The sequence below is a fragment of the Nannobrachium achirus genome (assembly GCF_963921795.1).
Source record: "Nannobrachium achirus genome assembly, chromosome: 18".
NCBI lineage: Eukaryota > Metazoa > Chordata > Actinopteri > Myctophiformes > Myctophidae > Nannobrachium > Nannobrachium achirus.
In genome coordinates this window covers 22,797,090-22,823,603 of record NC_137825.1, presented here as the reverse complement: position 1 = coordinate 22,823,603, position 26,514 = coordinate 22,797,090, and the positions used below count along the sequence as shown (strand labels likewise).

Below are 26,514 nucleotides of genomic sequence, written 5' to 3'. Positions count from 1 at the left end.
ATGAAACCTGCCCAAACGCAACAGATGTACTGCGGAAGCCATCATTCCCGTCAGTACCATGCAACTCCTGTAAGTGACCTCCTGGCCCACTTGAAAGGAGTCGAGACATTCCCGAAACCTGTCCACCCTCTCCTCTGAGAGACGGGCCGACATGTCGGATGAGTCCAGAAGGACCCCAATGAATGTAAGACGACTTGCTGGAGTCAGCATGCTCTTGCCGTGGTTGACTATGAAACCTAAGGCCTTCAGGTGAGCCAAAACCACTTGTGTGTGACGCGCCACTTCGTGGGCGGAGCTCGCTGAAATCATCCAATCGTCGATGTACGTCGCCAACCTGACGCCCTGCTGTCTCAGCGGGGCGATGGCTGCTTCGGTCACTTTCACGAAAACCCTCGGGCTCAGTGACAGACCGAAAGGGAGTACTGTATACTCGTACAGGCGACCCTCGAAGGCGAACCGTAGGAATTTCCTGTGTGGGGGATAAATCTGGACGTGCTGATAAGCATCCTTCAGATCCACTGAACAGTGGAAATCCCCTTGCCTGACCGACCGTAACATGGTGGGTACAGTTAGCATCCTGAAAACGTATTTCTTCAGGTACACGTTTAGTGCCTTTAGGTCCAGGATGGGACGTAGCCCCCCCCCCTTTTTGGGCACCAGGAAATAACGGCTCCAAAATCCCATGCGGGATTGGGTCCTGTCCAGCTCCACTATAGCACCCTTGCTTAGCAAGGAGCTGATCTCTTCTCTCAAAAGATTTGCTTTCAAACCACGCGCCCTGGTATGAATAACCCTGCTCGAAAGCGGGGGTATGTCTGCGAACTGTAACCTGTAACCCCTGGTTATCGTTCGAAATACCCAATGGCTCGGGTTGCATAACTTCCACTGGCGCGCGCAGCGTGCTAGCGTGTTTTGAGCGAGAGAAACCCCACCACTGTGCTTCCGTGACGGCGGAGCTTTTTGGCGGCCGGACCGGAAGTGGGGAACCTGCGTATCCGTATCCGGAACGACCGGATGCGGAGCGCAAGGGTTCAATAGGCCGCATGGCGGAAACACCTTCTGGTTGTACCGCTTGACTAGCGGAGCTATTTTGCGGCGGGACCGGAAGTGGGGAACCTGCGTATCCGTATCCGGAACACCCGGATGCGGAGCGCAGGGGTTCAATAGGCCGCAAGGCGGGAACACCTTCTGATTGTACCGCTTGACTAGCGGAGCTTTTTTGCGGCCGGACCGGAAGCGGGGAGCTAGCGAATCCGTATCCGGTGAAACCGGAAGCGTTCGGTTTTCGCTCGCTAGAGCAACAGGAAGAGCAAAGCGATTCGACTGATAAACAGACTCGCCCACAACTAAAGCATTCTCCCCTGACAGGAGAGGAACTTTTACGTTTAATACCTGCTCTAAGGCCTTTATGCTTGTCCCTTGACCCGGGCTCATAGTAGGCCGACAGAATTTCTGACTCAAAGTTAAATTCATAGCATCGCTCACGCGAGGGAAAATCCACTCGCGCGCATGAGGAACCACATAATTGTTTGACGTTAACATTACTGGTTGCTGATAAAACCTGTGACTGATTAAAGAGTCCTGACGGGACTTCATCATTCTTACAGGAGGCATGCATAAAGGAGTCATATTGTCGACGCGAGGGATATCCCACTCGCGCGCTTGAGGAACCACATAATTGTTTGACAATAACATTACTGGTTGCTGATAAAACCTGTGATTGATTATCGAGTCCTGACAGGACTTCATCATTACTACAGGAGGCATGCACGATGGGGTCGTCTGTGCTAGTGCGAGAGAGTTGGACAGAGACAGACTTTGCTCTTTCAACATATTTATTGCCGACACAGGAGGCATCAAATTCAACATTTTCATTTCCCCGACACGGGGTACAGAAAAACGCCCTCGTTTGGGGGGAGGGGGACCGAGAGACACCTCGGACCCCCGCCCCAGCACAATCCCCCTCTTCCGAGTGTCATTTGCGCTGTCCCCTACCGCGGCCACCGCGGTAGGAAGACTGCTGCCTGCCATCCTTGGACGGGCGGCGCGGCTGAGCGCGCTCGGGAACCACAACCTTGCTGCGGGGCCTGTCAGGCGCCCTGGCTGCAGAGGCTCCCCTGGAGGAAGATGAGTGCTTCTTAAAAGAAGCAGAGCGGCCCCTTTCCTTGACGCGGGAGGAGCGGGACGCCCTCCTAGCTTGCTGCGGTTCTTCCTGTGGCACTGTGGTGGACTCGACAATGTCCTTAGCAGCCTTAAAGAACGTGACTCTGCCCTGCAGCAGCTCCAAACCACCGCCCATGAGGGTGGTGGGACTGTTCTCCATGTTGATGAGGGATTTATACATCTCCCCGCGAGGACCCAGAGGCTTCTCGCCCACGTCCCTCTTAGGCTCGAGGTCGACATAGTCGAGCCAGCGGGCTCTCTCAGCTTGGAGGTTATAATCCATGGACCTGCCCATCCACTTGACCGCATGCCAATTGACCTTCAGCATGATGTCGAATAGGGTGTTTAGCTCCGCAGTGTGCTCCCCCGTGGGCAGACCTTTGACCAGGTCTTTGGTGGAAGCTAGCAAGAGCTGGATAATATTAAGGTCCTTAGCAGCCAGAGCAGCGGACCGGTAGGCGTTACGAGCCCTGTCCGACTGCATCTTGTCCTCCAGGACAGTGAACCCCGGCGGGTTGGTGCCGACGGGGCCAACAAACGGCCCGTTTTTAGCCGTGCCCACATCCTTGTACTGGGGTCTGACGGAACCCAGAAAGGATTGTGCCAACAGGTGGTCCAGGTTAGGGCAGGTGGACATGCCTGCCTCCGCACCGCCAACCACATCCAACACAGAAAAAGGCAGCTTCCTGGGGTCTTTGTGTGTCTTCCATGAGGAATGGAGGGCCTTGGTGAATCCTTTCACCAGCGGCAGCCTGGAGAGGACATACGGGGCGGGAACCGAAGGCTCCTGCCCGGGCATTTCGTCATCATCCTCGGCCTCTTCAGAGGGGAGAGGAGGTGGCAACTCCTCTCCAACTCTGGCAAGAGCTCTCATGTAGACCGTGAGATGATCCAGCATTTCTGCTGCAGAATCGACGTCCTCTGCTCCCGCTTCACCCGCTTGACTGGCGGGTGGAGGGGCAGTGGTGCCTGAGGAGGACTGGGAGCTCCCTGCGGCGTCCAGTTGACGTGCTGGAGCCGCAGGGGCATTACCTTTCACTGTGACCGTGAGTCGAGAACCATCGTCCTCGACGGAGTCCTCCTCCTCCTCGGCCGTGTATCCAGAGTATTCAGAACCAGAACCCTCGCTCTGACAGGAGCTCAGGTCCGACTCGCGCCTGAAAGTCTGGACTGTTTTGGTGATGCTCACGTTGAGGGGAACGTCCCCGACGGTCACATCCGAGCGTTTCTTTTTGGGCACCGCGCCCGAAGGGGAAAAGGCTACCGGAGGGATGTTAGCCTTCTTGGTCGCCTTCTTAGCGGCGACTTCACCAGACCCGCCAGCTCCAGTGACAGTGGAGCTAGCTGCGGTCGGTTGCGCGGCAGGCGGTGTCTCATGTAGCACGGCGCCATCTTGACTTGGAATGGCGCGCTGTTTGCCAAACGGATCTCCGGAAGGCAGCGCCGCACCTTGACCAACGGTGCGGGCCGCCTGGGGAAGGAAAGACTGGGCTGTGGGGTTGAGAGCAGTGGACCCACCTGGTGGAGCGCAGGCCCCGAGGCCTGCCCTGGCTAGGTAGAACCGGTGTACCAGTACATCGTGGTCGTAGGCCACGCAGAAGTCACAGAAGGGTCCTGCTCTCCCCTGAGGACTCAGTGCAGAGAAGGCGTGTGCAACGCCCATGCAGCCGACACAGAGAGGGTGAAGATCCTGTCCGTCGATGAGTCCTGGACAGCCTGGACATTGCCTCGGCAGGAAGGCCAGAGGATCCATGGCGAAGCAATGTAGCTAGAGTTAACAAGAAGCAGACGAGCTAACAAGCTAACGGCTAAAGCTAGGCCACGCTTGATTCGGGCAGGGCCTGAACAAGCGGTAAGCAGTGTAGCTAACGTTAACAAAGAGCAGACGAGCTAACAAGCTAACGGCTAATGCTATGCCACGCTTGCTTCGGCGGAGGCCTGAACAAGCAGTAATAATCCTTTGTTATAGAAGGAAATAACCGTCGTTTTAGGACGGGACAAGAATAAGTATTCTTAAGTACGGGTTAATTCAACACTCGCCGGTGGGCGACTCCAATGCCACCGCTTTAGGCTAATGCGCGAAGAATAATAATACAAAGGCTGAGTTTCAACTTATCTGAATGTGATATCGCAGAGAGTGAAAAGAGGATGTTACTTCCGCCTCCGGGGGCTTATATAGCCTGGAGGCGGGTCACTCCGGTTTGAGTGACAGGCCCTTCCTACCTACGTTAGTACGGGAGCTGAAGTAGTTTCTCTGAATGATCGCCAGGGGGCGTCATTACCCAAGTGGGAGGTCATCCTGGAATATTGACAGTAAATGAGCATTTCCACAATAGGAGTCAATGCTAGTGTCGTCACTCTCATACTAGATCATGCTGACTAAAGGTGGTTGCACACTGCTGCGTTTTTCGGGCCGAATATCGGGGTGAATTTCGGAGCGCGTGAATAAAAAAATCAACCTCACGTTATGTCAGTCACGTTTGCACACTGACGCCCGTTTCGCGCACCACTCAGTCCCTTGCTCTCTCTATCTCTCTCTCTCTCCTTGCCCTGAAAAACGGATTTCGCAACGAAAAACGCAGCAGTGTGCAACGAGCTTAACTCTACCCCCTTTGGTGGGTATATAAAATAGAACACAGATGTTAAGAATTCTACTAATTTATGCTTATGTTATGCTTTATGTTATACCGAGTCAGGGTGCTGCCAATCTGGGAACCACATCATCAAAGAAAGGGCGACGCCCACTCGGCCTGTCAGAAGCGTAGCGACTCTGAGGCTGTCTCGAGAGATTAGGGTGCTGCTATTGTACATAATATTGGCTCACGAGAAAGGTTCTATTACATTAAGTGGATCGGAACTTTAATTAGTATCATTGGTAACACACGTGTGTTTACCTTACTATTTCATGTCAATATGGCTGCTGTGAAAAAGGTATATGCTAACATCACGTGTCCAGGGCATCTCTCATGCACTTGGCTCCCAGAACAGAGAGATGGGCGTCATTTGTCCTCCCACTAACTTCACTCACTCGCTATTCTTTCTTTCACTGCCAGGCCTCTTATCTTCCTCACAGAATAATTGTTCCATTAGAGTTCTGCCATTGTGAAAGTGGTGGATATAAATCTCTTGGTCTATTTGCATGCAGGTATGCACACAGACTCACATTGACATTACGAAGCAAGCACGCACGTTGGAAAATAAGAGCATTTATTCAAATACTGTACTTAAATGCACTTTTGAGGTACGTTTAGCCTACTTGAGTAGGCTATTTACTGTACATTTTTCCAATCATTTATTCCTCTACTCAAGTACATATCAGAGGCAAATATTAAACTTTAATTATTTAGATATTAGTTACAGATTTATTTTGTTTATTAATACAGAACAAACATTATGATAAATGATGATGATTATTATAGGTTAAGTTACCCAGCAGCATTTAAAGTAATTAAAATCAGCCCCACCTTTAGTGATTTATACAATCTAATAATATGACTGTGAAATTGAATATGTTTATGTTTGTAAGTATTGTGTATATATTACTTGATACTTGAGGAAGTAAAGTTTTTTGAATACAGGCCTTTTGCTTGTAACATAGTATTTCTACATTGATATTGGTACTTTTAAGTAAAAATATGAGTACGTCTGCCCAGCTATACTTTACAACAGTATACTGTATACAGTACCATGCAATCTGACTCATCTAAGCCTTTACTGACCCATGGGACAATACAGATAATTGCTTCCCAAGAATACTAGTTATTATAGCTCTTCTGCATTACAATGAAGCAGTAGTCTCTATGCTCACTGAATCAATAACTAATTAACAATCAATCATGTGAATTGAGCTGTGAGCTATTGCACCGTGGTTTTCTTGAAATATTATTTCAACAGTTCAGACATCTGAACCCTGTCATCTCTATTTTCAAAAGCTTTCAAAAATAGAAAAAAACTAGAGGTAGGTCCTGGTGGCACTAAATGTGAAAAGGGTGCCATGTGACGCTGCATGCATGATTTGAGGCATTTTGTTCCAAAAAATTGTTTGGCAAAAGTCTACCTGCTGGTGGCGCTATAACAGGCCAATGTGAAAAGAGTGGCATTTGACCTAGTGGGAATGTGCGTGCAGAATTTCTCTGTAATCACAAGCTGTGTTCATGATTTAAGTCATTTTGTTCAAAATGGACCAATCCTTTAGGATGGAATATGAAATATCAGACAAATCCGTCTTGATCACGTAACTATAGAGATATTGTGTAGTGATTTGCATGATTTTTGGATAAAATCTCAATGAATAATAGGAAAAGAATTGCTTTACATAAGTCGGCCTCCTGGCGGCGCTATAAAAGGCAGATATGAAAAATGCAGGGCAAAGGTTTTTCCTTAGCCTCTAGGGAGTGCAAACTTGTACACTGATCAGTGGAGTTATAGGTAAAAACACAAATCGGCCTGCTATAGCGCCACCATGAGGCTGATTAGATTTTTTTTGTGGCATTTATTTCTCTGCCTATTGGGAATGTGCACGCACAATTTCACCAAAATCGCACTCTGCGTTTATGATTTCAGGCATTTTATTCAAAACGGACCAATCCTGCAAAGCCAGTTTTAGCCAATCAGGATGGAATATGGAAAATCGGACAGATCCATGTCGATCACATGACTGTAGAGATACTGTCTACTGATTTGCATGATTTTTTGACAAAATCTGTAGGATTACTGGCCAAAGGTTAGTTTTGCAAAAATCTGCCTCCTGTTGGCGCTAGAACAGGGCCATGTGAACAATTTGGGGCAGAGGTTCTGAATTGGTATCCAGGGAGTGTTTGTGCACTGTTTGGCAGCGACCGGGCCAATGGGGCCGGAAATTAACTGGTAACAGACGGACGGACGGACGGACGGACGGACGGACGCATGGACAGGGGAGAAAACATACTCTCCCCCATGCCTTCGGCTGATGGAGAGTGTAACAAATCTAGCTCACAACGCATGGCATCACGATCGACTATTTTATCAAAATAGGGCTTAAGGTCTTTACACACAGAGGCTGAAATAAATATGAAAATCACTGGCGAGTATTTAGTATCAAAATTATTAATGTTGATGGCTCATTCGTACAGGTTGATGCCTTTATTTGCGGTGAATACAAATTCATTGGAGGTTCATCTTTAAACATTTAAGAAGAAGGAGACACCAGCACAGGGTCTTCACTTGCTCAATAAAGAAACACTTTTACTAAATTTGAAACGTTACGGTCAAAAGACCTTCCTCAGGCATCTGATGGTTGAAAAAACAAAACAATTTATAGCTGCATCTGGGGAAGAATGGAACAAGGCCCTAAGTTCACCAAGCAAACCATTTACTTTCTGCTGATTATCACATTTTTCCTAGAAGCTACGTTCACTCCGCGTCTGACCTCTAATAATATTTGACACATTCTGGCCTTTGTACTCCTTAATTGGAAAGGGTGGCACAGACCTCTGGAAACTGCTGTGTGTGGTGTGTGTGTGTGTGTGTGTGTGTGTGTGTGTGTGTGTGTGTGTGTGTGTGTGTGTGTGTGTGTGTGTGTGTGTGTGTGTGTGTGCACGTGCGTGAGTACGTGCATGAGTGCGTGCGTGCGTGCGTGCATGCACATGGGTCTCTATGTGCTCTTGCGTGTGTATGTGTTGCGAGTACAGTACTGTATATGTGTGTGTGTGTGTGTGTGTGTGTGTGTGCGTGCGTGCGTGCGTGCGTGCCTGCGTGCGTGCGTGCGTGCGTGCGTGCGTGCGTGCGTGCGTGCGTGCGTGCGTGCGTGCGCGTGTGTAATTTCCCTTCAAGTTCTGCACTATCTCCGTGCACAGAAGACATGGAGGCCTGGGCGGCAGGGACAGAATTTCCCAGCAATTAGCCGTCTAGGGCTCGGTAGCTGTCTGCAGTTCCAGCTCTGGGGCTTCTGATCATAACAGAGCTTTAATTAGCAGGCCGGGGAATTCTTACCAGAGTATCCCACTGACCGTGATGGCTTTATCTGTCACCCTACTGTATAACCACCAGACATCATGTACAGTAGTGCTGTGTTCTTGACGAAGTCATCTGTACTCCCATCGTTTGTGAGTTCCAATTATGGGCATGAGAGCGAGAGTGTTCTGAAGTTGGAGGTGTCATGTCTCTGTGCCTTGAATACGTTGCTCTCGATTTATATTCTAAGGTTGCTGCTACTGTAAGGAACAGAGTCTGGGGCAGAATCAGAAACTATTTGTTGCTATGTATGAGGTTCATTTAAGGAATGTGGCTTGGCGCAGTGACAACCCAAAGTGAGGCAATTAACTCCGACTGATGTACTAACTACATCCATCCAGGATTCACTGAACAGTGCATTGCAGAACACAGCCTGCATTCAGACAGAAGCCTATTCATTACACAGCCAATCCACGTTATACTGTCTTTCATATTGTTATCCTATTTTTACTAGTGTTACTTTTACCCTATCTTTGTTTCATCCTACTGTTACTGTAAATAACTCCTGCAATTCAAATCATAATATTAATTTGACTGCATATTACTGACATTTGGGGGAGCCTGCTGGCCTACTAGTCCAGGCGCATACCACTTAGGCATTGCCACATAGGCATGGATGCCTGTCGGCGTCGCCGGTTTGATTCCCGATCCGGACGACCTTTGCCGCGTGTCACTCCACACCTCTCCCCCCATTTCCTGTCAGTCTACTGTCCTATCAATAAAGGCATAAAAGCCCAAAAAAACAAATCTTTAAAAATATTACCGACATTTGGTGTGTCTTATTTGTGCTGTAGTGTACGGTATATGCTCAGCAGAATTCTCTTTTCACTGTTGCTAAGCTAGTTCATAAGCAGATACTATAGGATCCACTAAAGGTGCTCTTGATATATTTGCTCTCACTTAGTTGAACTCAAACATGGCAGATTGTAACGAATGTTCTAAGGGTCACAGTTTGACCTCCTAAACTGTTTCTAAACCAACATTCATCAGAAGAGACATGTGCTTGTCTGGAGGCGTGCCGAGCCATATTGTCACGGACACCTCAGCCTAATAAGACATTTCTCTTCCTCTCCTCTCATTACATGCCTAGGAGTGATTGGGTGACATCATACAAAGTCCTGGTGAGCAATGACAGCCACACCTGGGTTACGCTGAAGAACAGAACGGACGACTTGGTGAGTGATGGACATTACGTTTAAAGGCTAATTGGATTTCGTGGAAAGTATAACATGACATCCATAGGCCTACATCCAGTATGAGTATATCTGCAATACAGACATTTTATTTTCAGCTGAAGGAATCCTTTAAATAGATACTTTTATTCAAAATCATACCATATCCATGTAATTTGCTTCAACCAGTCGTTTTTAAATGTTCAAATACTGTATGGCAAGTGGATGGCAAAAAAGAACAAGAAGGATTCAGTTTCTCACTATCACTGGGAAGTTTAACTCACTAAAGACAGAAGCAAGACAAGAAAGGGATGATGAACGACATGGTGATGCAGGAGCCCCTGTGAAATGGGGATACATCACTCTGAAGGGATTCATTTGTGCAAGGATCTTTTTCAGCTGAAAGTCTGTTTTGGCCATCTATGGTCAAAGCAAAACAAAAACATCCCTCCTATAATTTTGAAGTAGCCTAAATGTGCACAATGCACATTCAGGTAACGAATCACGATGCCCACCAAATATGGTATTTGGGAAGTACTTCTCCTCCTCTAGCTTGACCTACTGTAACAACCTCCCACATCACCCTCAGTTCTTGGTTCTCTCTACCAACTTTTGTGCCAAATACCCGTTTGATCTTTCAAAAAGGCAAAGGTGGTGAAAAAAACATCCCACTTAAAGGATTTAATAAACTCAAGCTGTCATAAAGTTCTACTTGGGTTGTTCCTAAAGGATTTTTTTTTTTTTTACTCACATACTTTCTTGCGCGTTGAAGATGAAGTTGACTAAGCCAATAGAACCATTTAAATTATAATTAGACAAGGTCAAAAACTACAGTCATATATTGCTGGAAGCCTGGAACCATGGAAAGAAGACGTTATTTATTTAAAAAGATAATTTTATAGTTATTAATTATGCTTCATTTTAGTCAGTGTAGAGAGACAGGAGACCATGAGGAGAGAGACCGGATTCAAACCTGGCTCACAAGTAGTGTATGGTCTGTGAACCAAGCTACTGTATCAGGCCTTTCAAAATATCCCTTTTACTTTGTACTTTAATGTCTTATCCGCAGTATTTGTCAATGAACATGTATTTGTTGCAGTTATACATACAGTATTTTTATTTTTATTTTATTTTAATAAATCACATGAAAATCAAAAGACTATGAAACAGAGGGCTTTCAAGCTTGACAAGTGTTAGAGGAATTATTCAAAGGCAGCATACCTGGCCCACCGCCTGCTTTACCTGTGTTAAAGCACTCAAACATGAATGCTCCCAACACAAACATACAGTACAGTATTGAGGGACCAATAAACCTCAAATAACATTTACTGTTGTTAAAAGAAAGAAAGGCACAGAGGATAGCTTCCCGGAACCATGATAAATACATAAACAGACCAATGAAATAGCAATAACTCGAGAAAAAGTGAACATTTCACGACCGGAGACAAATATGCTGTGCATTCAGCTTATTGAGACATTGAAGTGAATATTGCGGACTCATCATACCATTACGTGTTCAGTCCCAATATCTGTTAGTTAAATTATTACTGTGTGAAATACATTATGTCACACAAATCTGAATAACTAACATATCCAACTGATGTTCAGTTGTGATCGGCACTGACCAAGAGCTATCCGTGGATATAAACAAAGCTATACTCCAGGCAGACAACCAAGAGATCACACATAATAGGCTTGTACTACGCTCACTACATCCCATTGCCTAGAGGAAAAATGTATCTCAGATGGCTAGTTTGTTGTTAACCCAGCCGACCCAGCATAGAGTATACTACCTCGCATAGCCTGGAGGAATGATTGCTCTGCAATTGCCTAATCTGTTGTTAGGCCAACCGACGTTATAGTGGTCCTATAACGTTTTTGTCTCAGGGCAAACCACCGTAAACTACTTTTTCATCCACGGCACCCCTGAATTACACTGTACATTTTTTTTTTTATCGTATGTCATATTACGCTATTAAGTAAATGTGCTAATCTTTCCCCCTAAGATACAGTATTTCACAGAGGAATATCCGTTTCCATTAGAATAGACTGAAAATAACTTTTATGCTTGACATTTAACCATTTGAACCCCACCATCCCTATTCTATTCTAGGGGGAAACCTTCACCAAAAATACCCGATCTACAAGCTCACAACACGTTGTGCGCTTGTAGATCTGATATTTTTGGTGAAGAGAGTTGGGGTAGATGGAAAAAGAACTCATCAAGTACAGTGCAACTCAGGTCTGTTTTTCTAAGCATAGAGGGTGTAAGTAGTTTAACTAGCCGTTTATTCACTATGGATTGAATCTGCTTGCCTCAGTAGATCTTCATTGGCAACAAGGAAAAGGAGATCCCGGTCAAGAACCGATTCCTGAAGCCAGTGGTCGCCCGCTACATCCGAGTGAATCCTCGCACCTGGTTCAACAACGGCAACATCTGCATGAGAGCAGAGATCCTTGGCTGTCCTATGCCAGGTGACGGGTTTGTATGGGCCTCGTATAACCCATTACTGAGGGTGATTGTACAAAATGCCTTCTAAATCAGCGGTTCTCAAACTTTTTTGTGCCAAGGACCACCAAAATCATATGTAGTTGGACCTCACATGAGTCACATCAGAAAATGTTTTGTGCGAGGCCCAGGGACCATCCCTGAAGGGAAGATGTGTGTTAAAAAATGCAAAATTATTCAAAAATGTTTCAAACACTTTCAAGCACAAAGTGATGCTGGTTTTAATGGATAAATTAATACATTGTCGCTGTCGGGAAGAGACCTTGTATCTCATATCATATTTAATTTTATTTGTTTTTTCATTAATGCCCTACTTCGTCATACAAGAGTGTCACACACAAGTTGTGGACATAACAGGCCTACAAGCTCACAACGCGTCGCGATGTGGCGTGTTGTAAGCTCGTAGATCACCATTATATTTTAGTGCTTAGAGCTTAAGTGGTTAACCTCTGGATATCATAATGTAGTTTTCTGATCCTCTGCAGACCCCAACAATTATTACCACAGACGCAATGAAGTTACAACTACAGACAACTTAGACTTCAAACATCACAGCTACAAAGAAATGAGGCAGGTAAGTTGCAATAAAGCCGGCAATATCCGATTCGATTCTGCCTTTCCCACGTTTTATTATTGAAATTGGTTCAGCTGAAGATTATTCCCGGCACAGCACCAGGACATGCAATACCATATTTTGTTTTTGCTGCTCAAACGATGCGTGCGTTTCATCCATCGAAGCAGTGTGCCCTCTGCAAGAGCTGGAAGCTCTTGCAGCGATGGAAGAAGTACAGCGATGGAGTGATGGAAGAAGTACTCACATGTTTTACTGAAGTAAAAGCATCAATACTGCAATACAGATTATAATATGTTGCAAGTAGAAGTTCCGAATTCAAGATGAACTTGAGTAAAAGTGAAAAAGTATCGGCATCAAAATATACTTAAAGTACCGAAAGTAAAAGTATCCATTGTGCAGAATGTCCCCATTTCACAAGTTCAAAATGTACCCTATATATATTTTTTTTTTCCTTTTTTTTTTTAAATAGACAATCTCCAAGTTCACAATGATTGTTGAACTTGTAAATCTGCTATTTCCAATGGCCGATATAGGGCTGAAGTGGTTAGTGTGTTTATTTTGTAATAATAATCAAAATCTACAAAGTAACAAGTAAATAAAGTTTTCATATAATTTTAGTGGAGTAAAATTACAATATTTTCCTCTGAGATGTAGTGGGGTAGAAGTAAAATAATTGAAAATTGTAAATAACTCAAAACTGTACTTGAGGTAAATGTTCTAAGTTTATGCCACTGACTGTGTGTGTTGCCAAGCCAATGAAAATACATCAAGCATATCTGGAGGGGCGATTCATATTGTTGTCGCCAACAGCAGCCTGTTTGTACTGCGTACAAAGACAGCTGAATTTGCCAGCCAGCATGAACACTGTAACTGAATGGCTATGAAAGGTACAAGCGTTGTGAATCATAATCTCCTCTAAGCAGCGCCTCTAAACAGCCTGCTGCTGGGACAGCATCCCAAACTTCTGTTGTGAACCTCAATGAGGCAACCTCACACAAACCCTTAAACCAGTGGTTCCCAAACTTCTCAGGTCGAGACCCAAAAGAGAGATTAGACGTTTGCCCATGACCCAAACTAGTGAAAATATCACATACAAGCTCTCAACGTGCCGCATCGTGACGTGTTGAAAGCTTGTAGATCTTCTATTTTCACTAGTTTGGGTCCTTGTTGATCGGCTATTTTCACTACTTCTAAATGATTATTATTATTTTTTATTTATGTAGGAAAAGAAAATTAGATTTTACTCGAGTCGTGACCCATAAAAGTTTTACCCACTGTTTGGGAAACAGTACAGACACTATGCAACAGCAGGTATTGCTGGAGTGAAAAAGAAAAAGACATCAATTCAGTGATTGAAGTAGGAACATTTTGCAGCTAATGTGCATCATATTAGTAATAGGTTATTATGTTAAAACCTATGTAAAAATATGCTTAATACCTCTCTGCCCTTGACATGTGGCTCTACTGCATGTGCAGGTGGCTAATACTCACAAGTACCCCGTCTTCCTTCAGCACACTTTAAACTTTCTGGTACCATAACCAACCTCACAGGCTGCAAGTGGAAATAGCTCATGGTTTCTACTACTCCATTAAAGTAAATGCCTCCAAGGGGAGTAAAGTCTTCAATATGGCTTTGACAGAGTCCCGAGATGAAGGTTTTTGACAGGTTTTTGGAAAAGCTTTTTACATCATTTTACGTGCCAGGAGTCCCCTGGTTATGTTTAAAAGCCAGGGTCGTGCTGAAGGGTTGAAAAGCATGTGAGGATAACCTCAGCTGAAACATCCAGTCCCTCAAGTCATGATGTGGCATTAATAAGCCAGGATTCCCTCAAACTACCGTTTTAATGACACCATTCACCCCTAAATACTACGACCTGATAAGTACATCATGTGCATCATTAAGTTCAATGTACTTCCCGAAGACAGAACAGCCTATGTGTGGTGATTAAGCTGCTAGTACTGAAGGTAAAAACAGATAATGCTGGAACAAGTCATGCATTGTTCCAGGAGATATATATGAGCCAGGTGTAATTGTTGAGGGAATAGCAGGCTATTAGCTGAGAACGTGGCAAGAATATCACACATCTTCCCTTGTTTTGTGTACAAAAAAAACAGATGTTTGTTTAATGATTTACTTGGTAAAAATCTAGGTTCAACACGACTTAATTAAAACCCAATCACTCCCGACTGATTAATTATGTCCCACAGCAGCTGGTGCATGTGGGAGCACGTAAACAAAGAATTCTAACATTAATGCTGCTTGTCATGTTAGCCTTCTTTCCTCCTGCTGTAATTCCTCTTCATGTCACTGCTCTCTCCCATGCACATACACAGTACGTACGCGGTAGTGTTGTTGTTATATTTGGCTCACAGTCACCTGCAGTTGCTGTGGTTCATCTGCAGTGGTGGGAAAAAAATAATACTACATTTCTTTACTCAAGTAAAAGTATCAATACTGCAGTATAGAAATACTACAAGTAAAAGTCCGGAATTCAAAATGTAGTTGTGTAAAAGTATGAAAGTATTGGCGTCAAACTATTATACTTACATTACCAAAAGTAATGTTTGAAAATAGCAGATCTACAAGCTCACAACGCTTTGCATCAGATAGGCTATTTTCAAATAGGGCTAGAGTGTATTCATGTATGTTTTATGATATAATCATTTATATCTGCAAAATAACTAGTAACTAAGTTTTCAAATAATTGCAGTGGAGTAAAATTACAATATTTGGATCCGAGATGTACTGTAGTGGAGTATAATTAAAAGTATTGGAAATTGGAAATACTCAAATAGAGTACAAATGCCTCAAAATTGTACTTACTGTACTTAAGTAAATCTACTTATTTACTTTACACCACTGCTGTTGTCCATCTGTTACATCTCTTGCAAGTACATGCCTTGACCCCGTCTCCTCGCTCGGCATCTTTTATTGGCGGAACATTATTAACCCAAGACGACTTTTGTTATTGTTCTCATTGCCATGGTGTTTCAACAACATCATAATATGCGCAACGCCGTGTTAACGTTATGAGGCAGCGCTTCACTCGAGCGCCAAGGGAACCGTCTGTACTCTGTTCAGTGTTTGTTTTGGTGAAATTAGAGCCAGACTGACCAGAGGAATCGGATCTAGACTAGAGGAATGCGATGCTGGACATGATAAGCAAAACAATTTGATCAAAAAAATTAAGTTTAAAAAGAAAAAAGTTCAAAGAAATGTCTTTAAACCTTTTTCACATTTCTCCTCACGTCTCTGGTAGTCTCTTATTAGGCTTTCTTCAGATCTGTAGCAGCCTACTGGTTGTCCAGAATGTTATTTGCAAGTGATCAGATCCAATTTGTGTATTCAGACACCGTTAGAGCAGTGGTTCTCAAACATCCATGGTCGCAGACCCCCACTGGACCCCCATTAAAGATTTGTGATTTTTCAAGTTTATTCCAAATTTAGAAAATAGCCAAAGTACAGGATAAAACTAGAAGCAGTGCTCTTCCGAGCACAGGTCTCCACCAGGCCACACAAATTGCCCTGTTATAGCGCCACCATGAGGGCCATTTGAAAAATTTGGGGCAGAGGTTCTGAATTGGCATCCAGGGAGTGTGTGTGCTCATTTTGGGATCGACCGGGCCAACGGCGCCGGAGATTAGCTGTACACAAACTCGGAGGACGAATGGGCTTGTTATAGCGCCACCATGAGGGCCATTTGAGAAATTTGGGGCAGAGGTTCTAGATTGCCATCCAGGGAGTGTGTGTGCTCACTTTGGCAGCGTCCGGGCCAACGGCGACTGAGATTAGCTGCTCACAAACTGCGAGGACGCACGCACGCACGGACGGACGGACGCACGGACGGACGCACGGACAGACGGACGGACGGACGGACACACGGACGGACGGAGGGGAAAACATACTCTCCCCCATGCCTTCGGCTGGTGGAGACAATAAGGTTAATGCGTGGGACAACTGATTTTGACACTGTATTAACACATTTTAATACTGGGGATCGTAATAAAGAATAAAGACCCCTGGGGGTCCCCGGACCGCACTTTGGGAACCACTGACCTAGAGTATCTGCCAATGGTTGCTGTGGTAATGACACTTTAGCTTATTGGTGAGAATGTTATCTAACAGCTAATACAAACAGGCAACTGAACTGTTTCATCCAGCCCCGCATTTGTTGTTACTGTCCTTTATCTCCTTATATTTAGGCTATAAATGTTTTATTTAACCAATTCTGTCTTGATATATTGTCTTGTTCCTTCAAGCCTCTACGGGGGTATCCCCCCAAAGTGCTGGCAGACAGGTAATTTCTCCCTCAGATTGGAATCAGATTGTTTTTTATTAAAGCTTCAATCTGTACGTTTTATGTCCGCTCCTGACAGAGAGAGGTAATTGCAACTGTAGCACCAGGGAGTGAACTCTGGTCTCACACATAGAAAACCAAACGTCTATCTACCATTCGCAAGAGAGAACCACTGCGTTTCCTACAGGAGATATGGGGGGTTACGAGCCTCAGGCTACTTGTCAAACAGCCACACCATGGTCAAAATGTCTCAACGGATGAGTAAGGAGTCCAACTCCAAGAGTTCAGGAATGGACAATGTCATCCGTTATTACATCATTCCAAGTCAGATGCGAGCGCCCACATTTTTCATGTTTTCTTTGTGCAATGCTTACCGCTGCCGCTCCTACGTCTGGCTTTGTGTGTAGGTCCCTATGTCCGTATGAGCACGAGGCGTCCATACTGTATGAGTGTAACAGACTTGTTCGTGCGTTGTGTTGAAAACATGGGCAAGTGGAAGCATTATTAACCATGTTACATGAGCAGCACAAGACTAACGTCACAGAAAGTACGCAGAGACTGACATCACCACAGCTGATGTCACGGACAGAAGGCCCGTACCAAGAGATATGCACCTGTGTCATGTTTGATACCATGCGAAGTGAGCACTGCACTGTCGTTCACTTAGGAGCTTCATTCAGACTTGAAAATGTAAATCTCTGGGAATAGCGGGAGATTTTAAATCTTATACTTTTTGAAATAGGTCTTCTTGTTCTTCTTTCGGCTAATTCCTATCATGGGTCCCCACAGCGGAACATCCGTTTCCATCTGCTTGCATGGTTTTATGCACCTTCCTCGCTCGCTCCAGCCTGCATGTCCTCCCTCACCGCATCCATAAACCTCCACTTTGGCCTTCCTCTGCATGGCAGCTCCATCTTCAGCATCCTTCTACCAACATATCCCTCATTCCTCCTCAGCACATTTCTGTACAAACCATCTCACCTCTTTTTTTTATCTCAAACTTTCAAACATGGGCTGATCATATAGTAATTTCTGATCTTGTACCCCCTTGTCACTCCTGAGAATCATTGCATCCACAGTTCTGCCACCTGCAGCTCCTTCACCACCTCTATAATCCTTCATCCTCACCTTCATCCTCACTTTAACTAATTTACTGCCTCACCCTGATAATCCTGAGAAAAAGCCTATGTTCCTCTCCGCCAGGCCCGATAAACCAGAGAATTTAATATGCTTTAATCGCTATAAAACATTTAAAAGTATAATCGCTATTTATCGCTAAGCGGTTTCTAATCACCCGCGAAAAAAGTGCTTCCAGTCGCATTTCCGGTATGCGCCGGAGATGGTTTCCGTTTCCAGTCGGGGGCGGGAACAGAGCGCAGTTAACGCTAGCTATCATGTAAACACTAGTAGACGGAGCTCAGCGATGGAAGTGTCTTTTTTCAATGGGATTGTTTTGTTTGAAAGCTGTGATCGGTGTACACACACCTGTTGCATGATCTGTGCACAGATCGTGCACGATGTGCATGCATTATGTCAAGAGATTGAGCCTACACAGTTCCTCCAGGAACAGTACCCGTAGTTAACTATTTTTCTCAAAACATGCTCTAGCTCCACCATACTTTCACCTAGAAACTTCGTTCAAACTGTACTTTCTAAAATCTACTTTCTGAAATATTTCACTTTTTACAACTGTACTTTTATACTGGAAGTCAGTGGCTGATTCTTTAGATTGAGCCAATGCACGCAGATTCTTCACGAACAGTACCTCCCGGTGTCCCTGATGAACTGACGCAAACTAAACGAAGTAGGTACCAAAACACACACACACACACACACACACACACACACGCACACAAAAGCATGCACACGCACACTGGGAGTCCGTACTGTGCTCCAGCATTCAATTTACTCCCTTCTTCTCCTTTCTCTCTGGTCCGCTCCAAAATAGAACAGAGCTCTGCAAGACACGTCAACAGGTTTTGACAATTCCACTTGACACCTATGGGTGTGTTTGACAACGCACCTGTCTGACACTTGCAGTGTGTCAGGGGCTTTACTCTGACGTTCACTGGTAACATCTTCAGAGGGAGAATATGATCAGTGTGCATACTATGGGAAGGAGTGTGTCAGTAAAAGTGTATACAGTATGTGTGTATTAGAATCAGGATCGGAGAATGTCAGCTTTCCTTCATCACAGTCCAGCTGGACACTGATCCTGAGATTCTGCTGTACTGAGAGATCAATGAGTTTCCCTGGTGAGTATTCGGTGGTGTATTTACCACCCATTCTCAACATTGAACTATATCATTAATATACTTGTGGAGGAGTTGTGTGGAAATAAGAACAAAAGTCTCCCCCCCTTCTGTGTTGCCTATAACTGGATAATTGATTGTGGGGTTTGGCTTGCAGAGTTGATGTCATCAAAGTGTACTTTGCAAGCCAAACCCCACAATCAATCCTCCAGTTCTAAGCCTCCAGAACCCCCACCAGTCTTGGGGCCTGGTTCAGACTCATGTGGTGTAACAGGGTACATGTACAACATTGCCCAGGTACTTTCACGGCAGTCTATGATGTCAGTTATATACAACCTTACATACTATGACATCAGTACTGTTATGTCAGTACCCATTGTCAAAGTATTTGGAGGCCAGTCTGATGTCTGTACAAGGTAATTACTGTGATATCTTGCCAGTACCAGTTGTCGCAGCTGTGAATCACTAACTTTGGGGAGTTTGGGGGTCTTATATCCATATTGGGCATAGATGTGTCCAGACAGACATACAGACAGAGAACAACATAAAGTCAGAGGCCAAGGTTCCCAGGACGACCGCTGCTGTAGGGAAGAAAAGGGCAGTCGTTAAAAGACCTGCCAAACCTAAAGTGCCCAAAATGCCCAAAGAGCCCAGAGCTCTGCGCAAGCCTGCAGTTCCTATGGAACTGAAGCCTAGAGCACCACACGAACCACGTGCCACCAAGGTCCACAAGGAGCCCCAGGCTGCAACCGTCACTGGGACAAAGAGGAAGATGGTCCAAGGAGAGAAAGGAGATGAGGGAGGGAGACAGAGAGGAGGTACCCCAGAAGGAGACAGAGCAGGAGAGGAGCAGCACAGTAATAGAATGAAGGAAGAGATGTTATCATTTACGATGTCAGAGGCACCTCGGCAAGGTGTCTGTGCAGGTAAGAGCTCGTCCGGATTGGCGCTGAAGGCCAAGAACAAAGAGGAGCTATTCACGGAGGAGGACTTCACATTTGACATGCCCTCCCCTAAAAAACAGAAGTGCTCTGGCACCCCCCTGGGGCAATCTTCTGCACTGCCATCCAGTGGCGTAGCTAGGGGTAGGAAAGTTAGACTGAGGTAAGGGGGCCCAAGGTGCCAGAGGCCCTCGAAAAGTCTGGATTAAAACTCTTTTTCCCCCAATAATAATAATAATTATTATGCTGTTTATCATTTGTGTCTAAAAACTTAAAATTACTGCTGGAATAAAACCAATGAGCGATACAATTTAAATAATTGAGGGTCCCTATATTATATACTCACCCCTTACAAAGCTAAAATGGTTTCTCCTGCTTTCACGTTGTTTTGAGACCTATAGTAGCTTTGCGGTTTGTGCGTCCGCTTGCATCATGTTATGGTTGTGAAACTTAGGTGTGCTCTACAGGATAATTATGATCATCTGAAGTAAATGGAAAAGTCTTTTCATTGGCCCTGCAAACATAAGATCAACTCTCACGTTCTGTTCGCCCCACCCTCCCCCGGCTTCTTCCACACACAACACGCATTGAACAGAGACAGGGAGAGAGAAAAAAAGACGTAATGTGACATAGAGCAGCATGTTTCATTACTGTAAACTGAGAGGAGAGCTTGACTGTTTACACTCAAGGAAGCAGCTGATGTCTGTGGGTAAGCATGCAACAGAAAATCTTCTCCCCTCTTCCTTCTTCCTTCTTTATCCAACACCATTAAGCAATAAGCATGGATAACGTTTTAAGCACAAACGCAAGTGTTTCGAACGAAACACCTGTTTGCTAAGTTCTGGAAGGAAGCACTCCCAAACTAGTGACATGATCAGTTGATCACAATCGCATCATGTTATGAATGTATGTAGGTTCCCAAATCAAAGTGAAAAATGGTTTGGTTTGTTGCAACAATGACTAGTTATCTAAAGTATGGTAATAGTGTCAAGTAGTGTGAGGATTAATGTCAGAGTGTTTGTGTTTGAGCGCCTCAGTGCGGCCGCTGCAGAGTTCATGTGCAACCTCTTCCAGAGAGATAGATGGAGACACTAGAAACTCTGCTGGAGAAACAAGACAAACTGCTGGATGTCCCTAGTAATAACAATAATTGTATAATATCCCATCATCTATCTAGTAGTCATATGATTATGTCATACAAAAATAAAAATCTAGGCATCACAATATTTTTGTTTCAGTCACAGTAGGCTATTATTGTTTTGTGAACTCCCAAAATGTTCACAGGATCTTGCTGTAGATTAAACACACTGACTGACTTTGCTGTTAAAACAATGTATGTGCATACACACAGACACAGTACACACAAGAATGTCCTGTTATGCCATTCTCATATAGCCTTATATGATCTAGCCTGTTATACAGTAGATTTATTCTCAGATCATTATATCCAACCCTTGTTTTCCATAGTTTAGCTAACTAGCCAAAGTTCTGATTGCATGCAGACTCATTTTTGCATGTAGGCTAATCATGTTCATACTTCACCCAATCTGAATAGTCCTATACTGCTTATTTTTTCTCCTATTCTACTTCCTATGTATAGCCTATATGCTTCACTCCTCATGTGCATTTGCTTGAGCACTGCTGCTATTGATTAGTGATTGTATATTCTGCACAACACCTGCACATATTTAAGCTGCTACTAAAAATACAATGTAGTGTTTTATTGTTATACTGTTTTATATTGGCTTGCATGGGAGGCTGGGCTCAAGTCAGAGTTCTGGTGTCTCATTCACTTGCTGGTGATGATGGTGGTCTGCACTTTTTATTTCATGGGACTGTTGTGGATTATACTGTATTAATAATACAGTAGCTGTATCTGAGTGTGCATGTAATGGATGATTGTGTGTAGTGATCATGGTTAGATCAAGTTAAAATTCCTGGACTTTGTTTCAAGAGCTAGCATTGTCAAATTGTTACACCAGACACTACATGTTTGTTTATATCCTGCTTAGGCTACAAGAGTAAAACTAAAAGTAGACAAAAATGGTAAATGGTGTTACAATTTGACAAATAAGGTAAACATGATTGCTGAGGCGATCACGGCTACCGTATCATTGTGAGACATGTCATTCAAACAGTAACAAAGTGTTCCCGGTTGGCCGGTTCTCCGCTTGCATGGGGGGGCCCATACAGATTTCTGGCCTAGGGGCCCAGAATTGCTAGTGACGCCCCTGCTGCCATCTTCCACTGCAGCAGTCCTAAGAAATGAACTCAACATGAACTGGGACCTTATAGAGGTCCTTTCCACTCTAACGTGTGTGCAACGCCGGGTTTGTGTGAACGTTGTGAAGCTGTTGACGGAGGAGAACACTGTGCCTTTCATGGTGCGCTACCGCAAAGATATGATCAACCACATGGATGCAGATGCCGTTCGGGATGTCCAGCTGGTGTTGGACGAGTTGTGTGCCCTAGCAAAGAAGACCCAGTCTGTGATTCAGACCCTGAAGAAAGACGATGTTCTGACGCCTGAGCTAGAACACAACCTGAGGAGCTGCAGATCTGCTGATGAACTAGACCATGTGTACTCTCCCTATAAGAAAGGCAGTATTCTAAGTAAGGCACGCAGGGCCAGGGAGCTGGGTCTGGAGGATGCTACTCTATTGTTGCTGAACAAACCACACACACTGGACCTGCGTGCTTGGGTTAAACCAGACACTGAAGGTCTGTCATCTGTGGAGGAGGTGTCCACAGGTGTTGAGCAGATTCTGGCTGACATGATAGCCAAAGACTCAGAGACGCTCACCTACGTGCGAACACTGTGTGAGAACAGTAATGTGACCATCCAGTCGTCCGTGTCCAGATCAGCAGTGAAGGAGCTGACTCAGAAACAGGCTCAGGGCCAGGTGTGGCCGGCTGGCCCGCATAACAAGAAAACAGGAACCAAAGACTTTGACAAGTTCCACCTGTACCATGACTTCACGTGCAACATCCAGCGCATTCAGCCTCATCAGACCCTGGCTATTAACCGAGGTGAGCGTCTAAAGATCCTGACAGTCAAGGTGAACATTCCAGACAGGGTGAGGACCGACTTCATCAGGTGGTGCCTCAGCAACAGGTGGAGAACAAAGACCTTTACAAGAAAGGACCAACATAAAATTATAAAAGATGCTGTGGAGGACTCATTTAAAAGACTGATTGTACCTCTACTCACCAGGAGCTACAGGTCTAAGCTGAAATCAGCAGCAGAGAAGGAGTCCATAGCAATGTTTGTGAGAAATGTCCGTCAGAGGTTACTGGTGTGTCCAGTGCGTGGCTGCGTCATCATGGGGGTGGACCCAGGCTTCAGACACGGCTGCAAGCTGGCCATCCTCTCCGCCACTAGTCAGATTCTTCATACAGATGTAGTCTACCTGAACTCAATGCACAGACCAGGCCAGGAAAGTGTGGCAGACAAACTGCGCCGCCTCATGATCAAATACAGTTGTAGCAAGGTGGTCATTGGCAACGGGACAGCATGCCGCGAGATGGAGTCTTTGTTCGCTGACCTCATCAGCAGGCACCACTTCCATCCCTTGGACGTTTCGTATTGTATAACCAACGAAGCAGGAGCGTCAATCTACAGTGTGAGTCCTGAGGCTGTGAAGGAGATGCCAGACGTGGACCCTAACCTGAGGAGCGCAGTGTCCATTGGAAGACGTGTTCAAGATCCCTTGGCTGAGCTGGTGAAGATTGATCCCAAAAGCCTAGGCATTGGAATGTATCAGCATGACACGTCGTCAGGGGCTCTGAAGGCTGCGCTGGATGGGGTGGTGCAGGAGTGTGTGAGCTTCGTGGGAGTGGACATCAACATTTGCTCAGAGACGCTGATGAGACACGTAGCAGGTCTAAATGCAGGCCGGGCACGCAGCATCGCTGAGTGGCGGGAACAGAACGGACCCTTCATCAACAGGGAACAACTCAAACTGGTGAAGGGCATGGGGCCAAAGAGCTACCAGCAGTGTGCTGGCTTCATACGGATCAGCCCTCAGACCCTACACAGTCTGAGTGGTGGCACATCAGAGCCAGCAACCACTGTGGTGTCAGAGAAACCAGCTGCTAGCAAGACCAAAGGAAAGACCAACGCCAACATCCCATTATGTCCCAACCCCCTGGACCAGACCTGCATACACCCAGAGTCTTACCACATAGCCCAGAGTTTCCTCTCTCTGGTGGGAGGTAGCGTGGACCAAATCGGGAGTGTAGAGTTGCGACGTTGTGTGGAGAGCCAGGTTAAGGCCAGGGGTGTGGAAGAACTGGCCGGGACCCTGGACACCAGTCCAGAGACCCTTAAGCTCATCATAGATGGACTGACGCAGCCGCCTGGCTTCGACATACGGCAGGGCTTTGAGCAGGCAGACTTTAAGCGTGGCGTGGTGTCCATGAGTGACCTGAGGGTGGGCGCCGTGCTGACGGGTCGGGTGGAGAACGCCACACTGTTCGGGGCCTTTGTGGACATCGGCGTGGGACGCACGGGCCTCATTCACAAGAGCCACATCACGACAGACAAACTCCCTGTCGACAGCCGCCGCCGCAGCCTGGCTCTGGGTCCTGGCGAGCGAGTGGAAGTGCAGGTTCTCAACGTGGACGCCCAGAGGGGCCGCATCGGCCTGGACCTCATCAGAGTACTCCGATAAGCAAGCACCTTGATGAGGTAGAGGTATGTGGAACACATGGTTCTTCTCATAAAAGAAAGAGGGCACGACTTTTTTGAGTTTACACAGGGAATAACAGATCGAAAAGCTCACAACATGCTCTCTGTTGTGAGCGTGTAGATCTGCTATGTTCTCTATTTGTACTTGATAGGGTTTAAGTGTTTAACTCCGAGAGTGTAGATGTAACCAAATACATGTATGTCCATATGGACTTAACACTGAGGATTTTACTTTGTACTTATTTTCAAATCAGCACCTCATTCAGGCTGGGGAAGCTTTTCATACATACTGTTTCATGGGAGTCAACATATTAAAAGAAGCATTATAGGAATAGTGTGATCCCGGCGGATGAGCCCACAAAATGTAACCACCGTGACACGGCTGCAGAAAGTAACCACAGGACACACCGCTCTCCTTTGGTTGTTACTTAAGCCAGCAGAGCGTGTAAGTTCTGTGATCGGTGCTGTCTGTATCCGACTGTCTGTATCCGGCCAACGGTACAAAGGCAGGGCCTTTAGCCTATATAAATAACAAGGCGCAGGTTGGCACCTCGACAGAGTCTCTTGGGAATGCCTAAAATGAGATTCAGCAAAACCCTTGTCACAATTCCCTTCAAATGCAGGTAACAGTCTGCCTAGGCACTTAGAATACTACAACTCGGGGTGCCCGCTAGCCTACTGGTCCAGGCACATACCACATAGGCTCTGATGCCTGACAGCATGTAGCCGGTTCGATTCCCGATCCGGACAACCTTTGCTGTGTGCCACCCCCCTCTCTCTCTCTCCATTTCCTGTCAGTCTACTGTCCTATCAATCAATCCCCCCCATCAACAAAAATAATAATACTACAACTTCCATGATGCAACGGAACATGTCACAGCACCGAGGTGCAGTACTTTGCGGGAACATCAAAGCATTTGGTGCGCAGAAGAGCATTCACAAAGTGTCTTTTACAGCATGCTATCGAGACACTCAGTTTACACAGAAGTGTGTTCTAACTTCTGATACATAATACACATCTTGTAACCTTCCATTTCTCTGCAATTACAGTATGTATTGTAGAACTCTTTATTATACAGAACTTTGTTAGTGTTTGCGTGCCTGTCTCTCTCAGTCCCAGCATGAACTGACAGGGAACGGTGAAATGTGCACAACCGCTACACAACAGGTAAGGCCACTTTGAAGATGCTTGTCAATTCGTAACCCATTTCCACATAAATGTGGTAAATAATGTGCATTTATACTGTAACCAATGCATGGCCAACCCATAAATCAAAGAAACAAAAGGATCGTTAATTTGTTCACCCCTTCGATCAGACTAACGTAACCTTTGGGCAGGACTCTAGCCTAAACCACCTAGTTAATGTTGGGGTACAATGTTACCATTACTACATAGGCAACACACATTCGGTCCGAGAATTATTTGCCAGCAAAGTGAACCTGTGTTTTGTAAACTTTTTGACTGATGTTATCCGGGTTGTAAGGCTGATTAACAGAAAAGTGAAGTGAAGCTTTTGGTCATGCTTCACTTGAAATCACAATATGTCATATAAATGGTAAGATGGAATTCATTTCCCAGTAGATTCCTTGTGACTCGCGTCAGGGCAACCACACTTGCAATTTCCCAGAATTGCACCTTTCTAGTTATTACTATTTTTATTTGCGAGTGTCTTGAGACAAAATTACTTAAACCCATTTTAGATTTGATTCCAATACTTTTGTACTTTTAGTCAAGTACATTTGCAGAGAATACAGACTATTTCTACAGCAGGGTATTGATACTTTTACTTGTGAGTACTTCTTCCATCACATACTCATTATTGTGGTTGCCTTAGGCAACACACTATAATTGGTGTGGTTGCCATAGGCAACACACTATAGTTCTTGCCCAACCTTATAGAGTAACCCCAAAAAACCTTATAGA

General features: G+C 45.2%; 2 protein-coding genes across 2 annotated transcripts in view; both read left to right on the top strand.

The window, feature by feature from the left end:
* cpxm2 (carboxypeptidase X (M14 family), member 2) overlaps nucleotides 1-26,514 on the top strand; it is a gene marked incomplete at both ends in the record, with an annotated part of 70,941 nt that overhangs the window by 28,517 nt on the left and 15,910 nt on the right. Inside the window, 3 exons of the mRNA XM_080747297.1 lie at nucleotides 9,245-9,329; nucleotides 11,651-11,801; nucleotides 12,321-12,409. Coding sequence (XP_080603423.1) covers nucleotides 9,245-9,329; nucleotides 11,651-11,801; nucleotides 12,321-12,409 — 325 coding nt within the window. The remainder of the gene's footprint in view (nucleotides 1-9,244; nucleotides 9,330-11,650; nucleotides 11,802-12,320; nucleotides 12,410-26,514) is intronic.
* On the top strand, nucleotides 19,828-24,573 carry LOC308303713 (S1 RNA-binding domain-containing protein 1-like; the record flags this gene model as incomplete). The annotated part of the gene is made up of 2 exons (XM_080748187.1): nucleotides 19,828-20,044; nucleotides 22,157-24,573. The coding sequence occupies exons 1-2, from the start codon at nucleotides 19,837-19,839 to the stop codon at nucleotides 24,571-24,573; spliced, it is 2,625 nt and encodes an 874-aa protein (XP_080604313.1). The 5' UTR covers nucleotides 19,828-19,836.